This window comes from Chiloscyllium plagiosum, unplaced genomic scaffold, assembly GCF_037043375.1.
Source record: "Chiloscyllium plagiosum isolate Xiang-an unplaced genomic scaffold, Cpla_swu_hap1 HiC_scaffold_44, whole genome shotgun sequence".
Taxonomy (NCBI): Eukaryota; Metazoa; Chordata; class Chondrichthyes; order Orectolobiformes; family Hemiscylliidae; genus Chiloscyllium; species Chiloscyllium plagiosum.
In genome coordinates, this window is record NW_028270182.1 from 5,098,193 (window position 1) to 5,107,923 (window position 9,731).

Below are 9,731 nucleotides of genomic sequence, written 5' to 3' on the forward strand. Positions count from 1 at the left end.
TGAGCTGCCAGAGAAACTGATGGAAGCTGGTCTAATTAAAACATTTAAAAGGGTGGGTGTATGAATAGGAAGGGGTTATAGGGATATGGACCAAATGCTGGCAAATGGGACAAGATTAATTTAGGATATCTGGTCAGCACAGACGAGTTGGATCAAAGGGTCTGTTTTCCATGCTGTACAGCTCTATGACTCTATCTCAAGTCGGAGAATATGCCCTTGGTCATAGCCTTTCCCATGAGGGGAAATATTCTCTCAGCATTTACCCTGCCAAGCCCCATAAGAATCCAATATGAGATTACCTCTTATTCTTCGAAACTTCAGTGAGTAGAGGCCCAAATGTTTAGTGCTTGTTCATAAGACAATGCCTCCCTCCCGAAGATCATCCGAGTGAACCTTCTCTGGTAGTAGATGGCACACAGCAGGTTTACCGGAATGATCCCGGCTGACATTCCCTTGCGTCTGGAAGATTATGAGGTGATCTTTAAGATTAAAGGATCTGATGGTGCAAATGGAGTAAAATGGTTTCCTTTGTTGGAAGATGCTTGTTGGGGGGAAGAGGGGTGGGGGGCAAGGTTTGGAGACCAGAAGCTTGAAACTGGAGCCAGGACTTCCAACGGTGATGTCAGAAAGCACTTCCTCACACAAAGGGAAGTGAAAATCTGGAAACCTCTCTCTCCAAAAAAGCTGTTCAGGCCATTGGTAAATTGATGTTTTCAATGCTGTGACTGAACATTTGTTCAAGGTGATTAGAGAGTGGGGCATAAGAGGGAAAACGCCCCTTGTTCTCTAGCCTGGATATGTGTGATGCCCAAGTAGTTCAATAACCTGTCAAAGTTTAAATTCTAAGTGCACTCACAAATGGCTGATCAAGACTATTTTATGCAGACAGTGTAGAGAAAGCTTTACTGTCAGTTTAAAAGAGTGGAGGTAGCTTAATGCTGTACCTAACCCCATGCTGTACCTGTCCTGGGGGCGTTTGGTGGGATCTGTGTACAGGGAACTTTTACTTAGTGTATTCTGTGATACACCCCAGACCCCAGTGTTGTACAATACATATCCAACTCAAAGATATTTATTCTGCTTCCACTGCACTTTCAGGCAGAATGTTCTAAATCACAACTTAGAAAGTGACGGAAAATTCTCATCTTTCCTGGTTCTTTTGCAGATTTGTTCAACCAGCGTTCCTCTGTTGGCATCCCCCCGCCACAGGAAACAGTTTTTTCTTACTTACTCATTGAAAACCCTTCAAGATTTCGATCACACCAGTTAAATCTCTCCACCCCTGCTCCATGGAGAATGGCTTCTCCAGTCTCAATGAACTGAAGCTGCTCATCCCTGAGGCCATTCTGGGGAAATCTCTGTACCCTCTCCAAGGCCTCAACATTCCTCCTTTGGGGCGGGGCCCAGAATTTGACACAATTCTCCAGCTAAGGCTTGATCACTTGAGGCGCACGAGACATTGCTGTGCACACAATTGTTATGGCAAAGGTGTGTGGGTTTATAGCGATCAGAAACTTACCCACTCCTCCAACCTTATGGACAAGCCGTCCCCACACTCACGACCGCATTTATCCAGCCAGCCAGGATTCACAGGAACAGTTCCAGGCTGAGGAATCCAGCTGTGAAGACAGGTTGGAGGAGCTGGGACTGGTAGAGTGGGTGGAGACAAGATTTCATCCAGGTTTTCATAAACCACAAGGGGTCTGGAAAGAGTCAGCAGGGAGAAACCATTCCCAATGATGATAGGATCGATGACCAGAGATTCATAGGGGTGTACAGCATGGAAACAGACCCTTCGGTCCAACTTGCCCATGCCGACCAGATATTCTAAATTAATCTAGTCCCGTTTGCCAGCATTTATCCCATATCCTTCTAAACCCTTCCCTTTCATGCACCCATCATTATATGTTTTAAATGTTGTAATTTTACCCGCCTTCATCACTTCCTCCGGCAGCTCATTCCATACACACACAGTGTGTGAAAGAGTTGCCCCTTCTATCTTTCCCCTCTCACCTTAAACACACAGCCCTCTAATTTTGGACTCCCCCACTAGACTGTGGCTATTCATCCTATCCATGCCCCATAAACCATGATTCTATGAGGTTACCCCTCAGCCTCTGATGTTCCAGGGAAAACAGCCCCAGCCTATTCAGCCTCTCCCTGTAGCTCAAACCCTCCAACCCTGGCAACATCCTTGTAAATCTTTTCTGAACCTTTTCAAGTTTCACAACATCCTTCCCAAAGCAGGGAGACCAGAATTGAGTATTCCAAAAGTCAATACAAACCAATGTTCTGTATAGCCACAAAGTGACATCCCAACCCCTATACTCAATGCACTGACCAACAAAGACAAGCATAACAAATGCCTTCCTCACTACCCTGTTCATCTGTGACTCTGTCCTCAAGGAGCTACGAACCTATACCTCAAGGTCTCCTTGTTTGGCAACACACCCCAGGACCTTACAATTGTAAGTGTCTAAGTCTTGCCTTGACTTACTTACCAAAGCAAAGGACACAGATTGAAAACAACTGGCAAAAGAAGCAAATAGATTTTAACACATTGAGAGGTTAGGATGCTGGTTGAATTGAGGCTGTCAGAGGGGAGGTGAATTATTTTATGAAGAGGTCAGATTTGCAAGGCAGCATGGAGAAGACAAGAGAGTGGCACTATCTGAGTTACTGTTACCGAGAGCCAGCACAGACATGGATGGGCGTGGGACTCTTTTTCTCCTGTGCTGTAACTATTCTGTGACTACAATTTTGAAAATAAATGCATTCCACAGGGATGTGCAGTGATATGGATAGTCTCAAGGTGGAGAAAGGTGGTGTTGAAGCACAAGTCCTTGTTTGTTCTTGAGTCACAGTAACATCCTGGCGGATCCTGGCTTCTTCATTGTGTATTCTGACACAGACAGATGTGCACAAACTCTGCCTGAACAGGTCCCCGGGCTCTGTTCCACAAGGGAGCAATTTCTTCATTGCCCTGTGCCCTCCTGGATGAATGGCACCACAGTTTGGAACAGGCCCCACCCAAATCCTGCCCAATCTTCAACTGCAAAGCTAGCTACAGAACGACATTAACCCAGTGAGTACTGCTCTCGTTTCAGAGTCAGAATATCATAAGTTCAAGCACCCCACCTGTCGCCTCAGCCAAACCCAGGCTGAACAACTGAGTGCAGTACCGAAGGAGGGAGTGCCACATTGCCAGAGACACAGTCCTTCAGATAAGACTCAGATGTCATTGCCTGCCTAGATGGATGTAAGAGGTCCCCAAATTGAAGAACTGGGGAAGGTTCTTCGTATCCTGGGGAAAATACATATTTCTCAAACAACACCAACTGAAGAAGGGCTTATGCTCGAAACGCGATTCTCCTTCTCCTTTGATGCTGCCTGACCTGCTGCGCTTTTCCAGCAACACATTTTTAAGCTCTGATCCCCAGCATCTGCAGTCCTCACTTTCTCCTAGTTGATTTCAACACCAACAGATTACCCAGCCACTGCAACACTGCTGTTTGTGGGACCTTGCTGGGCCACAATATGGCCCCTGCGTTTCTTACATTACACAAGAACTGTCCTTCAAATGTACTATGAAATGCTCTGGGACATCTCAAGGTCATGCCAGGCACTACAGGAGTGAAAGGTTTATCTTCTGCTTTCTGTGGAGCCAACTGTTTGGTCTCTAGGATTTGGTGGGGGAGGAAAACGGGGCTAAGGTTTTGAATTAGAAAAATGAGAACAGGAGGCTATTCAGCCCCTTGAGTCTGTTTCAACATTCAACCCAGCTTTGTTCATTGACGCAACAAGAAGATGGTTTGGGGTTGCCAGGGGCTTAGGTTGGTGCTTTGTAGCTCGTGCACTTGAGTTGGCGGGCGTGGGGCACTAAGTCACGGGGCTTTGGGAGGAGTGCAAGGAGTAAGCCGAGGGAAGGGAATGGAGGATTTGGGGTTTTTGGAGAGTGCCGAGTTGGGAGTTTGGAAGGGAAGAGGAGGGTCTAGTCAGCTTGAGAAGGCCAGAGATGAGTTAGAGGTTTTGGGAAGAATGTAAGATTTTGGGGAAATTTTGGGTTGTTTTTCGAAGCGGAGGGCTAAGGAATCAGGGTCTTTTCAGGCAAGGCGTTTGTCCTATCGACAAAAGTTTCTACAGTGATCTGTGTTTGTTGTGAAAGGTTTTCAATTATGGAGGGTTTTTGTGGGGTTGGAACGTACGGGGGGGAAACTGTACTTTGGGAATTTAATAGCCCTTTGGGGGAAGAATAAATGGTTTTTTTGAGAGCCAACATGTTTTGGAGTTGTGGTTTGAGGGTTTCTTTAAGGTTGGGTTAACTTTGTTGTGGGCAAGGAACATTTTTGGGTTGGTTAACAGCTGATTGAGGGGTTTAACACTTTTAAAGAGATTAGATTAGATTAGATTTTAGATTAGATTAGATTACTTACAGTGTGGAAACAGGCCCTTCGGCCCAACAAGTCCACACCGACCCGCCGAAGCGCAACCCACCCATTCCCCTACATTTACCCCTTTTAACGTAACACTACAGGCAATTTAGCACGGCCAATTCACCTAACCCACACATCTTTGGACTGTGGGAGGAAACCGGAGCACCCGGAGGAAACCCACGCAGACACGGGGAGAATGTGCAAACTCCACACAGTCAGTCGCCTGAGTCGGGAATTGAACCCGGGTCTCTGGCGCTGTGAGGCAGCAGTGCTAACCACTGAGCCACTGTGCCGGTTCTTTGGGGGAGTTTAACACCTTTCTGGAGGAGTTAAGGTTAATGGCTCTTTGGTGGGGATTAACGGTTTATTTTTGGGGAGGGGATTAACGGTTTATTTTGGGGGAGGGGATTGACGGTTTATTTGTGGGGAGGGGGTTAATGGTTTATCTGGGGGGGAGGAGGGTTACTGGTTTATTTTGGGGGTTTAATGGTTTATTTTGGGGAGGGGGATTAACGGTTTATTTTTTGGGGGAAGGAGATTAACGGTTTATTCTGGGGAGGAGGGTTAACGGTTTATTTTGGGGGAGGGGTTGAACAGATTATTTTTTGGGGGATTAACAATTTATTTTAGGGGAGGGGGATTAACGGTTTATTTTGGGGGAGGAGGTTAACGGCTTATTTTGGGGGGAGGGGATTAACGGTTTATTTTGGGGGGGGGAGGATTAGCGGTTTATTTTGGTGGAGGGATAACGGTTTATTTTGGGGGAGGGGGATTAACGGTTTAATTTGGGGGAGGAGGGTTAACAGTTTATTTTGGGGGTGGGGGTTAATGGTTTATTTTGGGGGGAGGGGGATTAATGGTTCGTTATGGGCGGTTAACGGTTTAGTTTGGGGGAGAGGGATTAACAGTTTAATTTGGGGGAGGAGGGTTAACAGTTTATTTTGGGGGTGGGGGTTAATGGTTTATTTTGGGGGGAGGGGGATTAATGGTTCGTTATGGGGGGTTAACGGTTTAGTTTGGGGAGGGGGGTTAACGGTTTATTTTGGGGGAGTGGGATTAACGGTTTATTTTTGGGGAAGGGGGGTTAACTGTTTAGTTTGGGGAGGGGGGTTAACGGTTTATATTTGGGGGAAGGGGATTAGCGGTTTATTTTGGAGGAGAGGGGTTAACGGTTTATTTTGGGAGGAGGGTTAACTGTTTATTTTGGGGGAGGGGTTTAACGGTTTATTTTTTTTTCTTTTCTTTTCTTTTTTTTAATTTTAACCCCCACACTACCACCTAAGTGCGGTAGTGCTTATTTTATCCCCAGAACCCATGGTGTGTGTGTGTCCAGGTGTGAGACACAGTGGAAGACACAAAGTGCACCAATCTTTATTCAATTTCCACCACCAGGAAGATAGGAAAACACCCGGGTGGCCAGTGACAAGCACTGCCCTTCTCATCAAAGGGCAGTGCTGTGTGATCAAAAACAGTGAAGGGGAGGGTAGGGACTAAATCAAAATAGAGTTGGAGGGAGAAATGATGCACTCCACTCCCTGCGGCGCCCACCTCTCCCTGAACAACTCCAGGGTGTTGGTGGACACCGCGTGCTCCTTCTCCAAGGACACCCGGGCTCTGGTTTAACGGTTTATTTTGGGGGAGGAGGGTTAACAGTTTATTTTGGGGGAGGAGGATTAACGGTTTATTTTGAGGGAGGGATAACGGTTTATTTTGGGGGGAGGGGGATTAACGGTTTAATTTGGGGGGAGGAGGGTTAACAGTTTATTTTGGGGGTGGGGGTTAATGGTTTATTTTGGGGGGAGGGGGATTTACGGTTCGTTATGGGGGATTAACGGTTTAGTTTGGGGGAGAGGGATTAACGGTTTATTTTTGGGGAAGGGGGGTTAACTGTTTAGTTTGGGGAGGGGGGTTAACGGTTTATTTTGGGGTGGGATGGTTAATGGTTTATTTTTGGGGGAAGGGGATTAGCGGTTTATTTCGGAGCAGGGGGGTTAACGGTTTATTTTGGGAGGAGGGTTAACTGTTTATTTTGGGGAGGAGGATTAACGGTTTATTTTGGGGAAGTGGGTTAACGGTTTATTTTGGGGGTAGGCGTTAATGGTTTATTTTGGGGGGATTAACGCTTTATTTTTGGGGAGGGGGATTAACGGTTTACTTTGGGGGAGGAGGATTAACGGTTTATTTTGGGGGAGGGGGGTTAACGGTTTATTTTGGGGTGGGATGGTAAATGGTTTATTTTGCGGGGAGGGGGATTAATGTTTTTTTGGGGGGGAGGGGGATTAACGGTTTCCTTTGGGAGTGGGGGATTAACGGTTTATTTTGGGGATTAATGTTTATTTTAGGGGAGGAGTTAACGGTTTATTTTGGGGAGGAGTTAACGGTTTATTTTGGGGAGGGGGGATAACGGTTTATTTGTTGGGTGGGAGGATTAACAATTTATTTTGGGGGGAGGGGGGTTAACGGTTTATTTTGGGGGGAGGGGGGTTAACGGTTTAGTTTGGAGGAGGGGGGTTAACGGTTTATTTTGGGGGAGGGGGTTAATGGTTTATTTTTTGGGGGGAAGGGGGATTAACAGTTTATTTTGGGGGAAGGGGTTAACGGTTTATTTTGGGGGAGGGGGTTAACGGTTTATTTTGGGGGGGAAGGGGATTAATGGTTTATTTTGGGGGGAGGGGGTTAATGGTTTATTTTGGGGGGGAAGGGGGTTAACGGTTTATTTTGGGGGAGGGGGTTAACGGTTTATTTTGGGGGGAAGGGGATTAACGGTTTATTTTGGGGGAGGGGGTTAACGGTTTATTTTTGGGGGGAAGGGGATTAGCGGTTTATTTTGGGGGAGGGGGTTAACGGTTTATTTTGGGGGGAAGGGGATTAACGGTTTATTTTGGGGGAGGGGGTTAACGGTTTATTTTGGGGGGAAGGGGATTAACGGTTTATTTTGGGGGAGGGGGTTAACGGTTTATTTTTGGGGGGAAGGGGATTAGCGGTTTATTTTTGGGGAGGGGGTTAACGGTTTATTTTGGGGGGGAAGGGGATTAATGGTTTATTTTGGGGGGAGGGGGTTAACGGTTTATTTTGGGGGGGAAGGGGATTAATGGTTTATTTTGGGAGGAGGGGGTTAACGGTTTATTTTGGGGGGGAAGGGGATTAATGGTTTATTTTGGGGGGAGGGGGTTAACGGTTTATTTTGGGGGGGAAGGGGATTAATGGTTTATTTTGGGGGAGGGGGTTAACGCCTTATTTGGAGGGGGGGGTCTCTCCGCCCTCCCGCCGGGAGTTTCCCCGGGATCCCGCTCGCGCTCCCGGGCCTGGAGTCGATCCCGATATCGGCCCCCGGTACCTCCTGCTCCTGCTCCCGCCGCCGCCGGGAGTCCGGGCCTCCCGCTCCCTGTCTCCGGTTCCCGGGATATTTTCGGGATATTGATTTTTCCGGAAAGTTCCTGAAGTTTTTTTTGACTCTGTGTCTGCAGGCTCTGTGACGTCATCGGATTCCAGTGGAGTGACGCGGGAAATGGAGGGAAGGGGAGGAGGAGGGGGAGAGGGGAGAGGGGGAGGGGAGAGGGGGAGGGGGAGGGGAGAGGGGGGAGGGGAGAGGGGAGAGGGGAGGGGGAGGGGGAGGGGGGAGGGGAGAGGAGAGGGGAGGGGGAGGGGGGAGGGGAGGGGAGGGGGAGGGGGGAGGGGGGAGGGGAGAGGGGGGGGAGGGGAGAGGGGAGGGGAGAGGGGGGGAGGGGGGGGGGAGGGGAGAGGGGGAGGGGAGAGGGGAGAGGGGGAGGGGGGGGGAGGGGAGAGGGGGAGGGGAGAGGGGAGAGGGGGAGGGGGGGGGAGGGGAGAGGGGGAGGGGAAGGGGGAGGGGGGGGGGAGGGAGAGGAGGGGGGGAGGGGAGAGGGAGAGGGGAGAGGGGGAGGGGGGGGGAGGGGAGAGGGGGAGAGGGGGAGGGGGGGGAGGGGAGAGGGAGAGGGGAGAGGGGGAGGGGGGGGGAGGGGAGAGGGGGAGAGGGGGAGGGGGGGGGGGGGAGGGGGGGGGGAGGGGAGAGGGGGAGGGGGGGGAGGGGAGAGGGGGAGGGGGGGGAGGGGAGAGGGGGAGGGGGGGAGGGGAGAGGGGGAGGGGGGAGAGGGGGAGGGGGGGAGGGGAGAGGGGGAGGAGGGGGAGGGGGAGGGGGGGGAGAGGGGAGAGGGGAGGAGGGGGAGGGGGGAGGGGGAGGGGGGGGGGAGGGGGGGAGGGGAGGGGGGGGAGGGGGAGGGGGAGGAGGGGGAGGGGGGAGGGGGGGAGGGGGGAGGGGGAGGGGGGAGAGGGGGGGAGAGGGGGAGGGGGAGGGGGGGGGGAGGGGGGGAGGGGGAGGGGAGGGGGGGGGGGAGGGGGAGGGGGAGGGTGAGGGGGAGGGGGAGGGGGGGAGGGGGGAGAGGGGAGGGGGGGGGTGAGGGGGGGGGGAGGGGGGGAGGGGAGGGGGGGGGGAGGGGGGAGGGGGGGGGGGAGGGGAGGGGGGGAGGGGGAGGGGGGGGGGGAGGGGTGGGGGGTGGGGGGGGGGAGGGGAGGGGGGGGGGTGGGGGTGGGGGGTGGGTGGGGGTGGGGGAGGGGGGTGGGGGGTGGGGGAGGGGGTGAGGGGGTGGTTGGGGGGGGTGGGGAGGGGGGGGGAGGGGGGGGGGGGGTTGGGGGGGAGGGGTGGGGGTGGGGGAGGGGGTGGGGTGTGGGGGGAGGGGGTGGGGGGTGGGGGGGTGGGGTGGGGGGTGTGGGGGTGGTGGGGAGGGGGTGGGTGGGGTGGGGGGTGGGGGGAGGGGGTGTGGGGGAGGGGGTGGGGGGGTGTGGGGTGGTGGGGGTGGGGGTGGGTGGGGGTGGGGGGGTTGGGGGTGGGGGGTGGGGGTGGGGGTGGGGGTGTGGGGGGGTGGGGGTGGGGGGTGGGTGGGTGGGGGGGGGTGGGGGGGTGGGGGGTGGGGGAGGGGGTGGGTGGGGGGGTGGGGGAGGGGGTGGGGGGTGGGGGGGGGGGTGGGGGGGTGTGGGGTGGGGGAGGGGGGTGGGGGAGGGGGGGGGTGGGGGTGGGGGGGGGGGGGTGGGGGGGTGGGGGGGGTGGGGGGGGGGGGGTGTGGGGGTGGGGGTGGGGGGGGGGTGGGGGGGTGGGGGTGGGGGGGTGGGTGGGGGGTGGGGGAGGGGGGGGGGGGGGGTTGAGGGGGTGGGGGTGGGGGGGGGGGGGTGGGGGGGGGGGTGGGGGGGGGTGGGGGGGTGGGGGGGGGGGGGGTGGGGGGGGGAGGGGGGGGGGGGGGGGGGGGAGGGGGGGGGGAGGGGGGAGGGGGGTGGGGGAGGGGGGGG

General features: G+C 53.7%; 2 protein-coding genes across 4 annotated transcripts in view; one reads left to right on the forward strand and one right to left on the reverse strand.

Annotated features, from left to right (window-relative positions):
- trip6 (thyroid hormone receptor interactor 6) overlaps positions 1-7,921 on the reverse strand; it is a 35,071-nt gene extending 27,150 nt beyond the window's left edge. The window contains exon 1 of one of the 3 annotated variants that reach the window (XM_087982739.1): positions 7,771-7,921. The gene's annotated coding sequence lies outside the window, so the exon portion shown is untranslated. Of the gene's footprint in view, positions 1-1,519; positions 1,645-7,770 lie in introns of those variants that run through there. The other 2 variants (XM_087982740.1, XM_087982738.1) reach the window with 2 other exon arrangements.
- Positions 433-9,731, forward strand: part of LOC122544292 (monocarboxylate transporter 13) — a 21,921-nt gene continuing 12,622 nt past the window's right edge. Inside the window, exon 1 of the mRNA XM_087982840.1 lies at positions 433-616. Coding sequence (XP_087838966.1) covers positions 433-616 — 184 coding nt within the window. The remainder of the gene's footprint in view (positions 617-9,731) is intronic.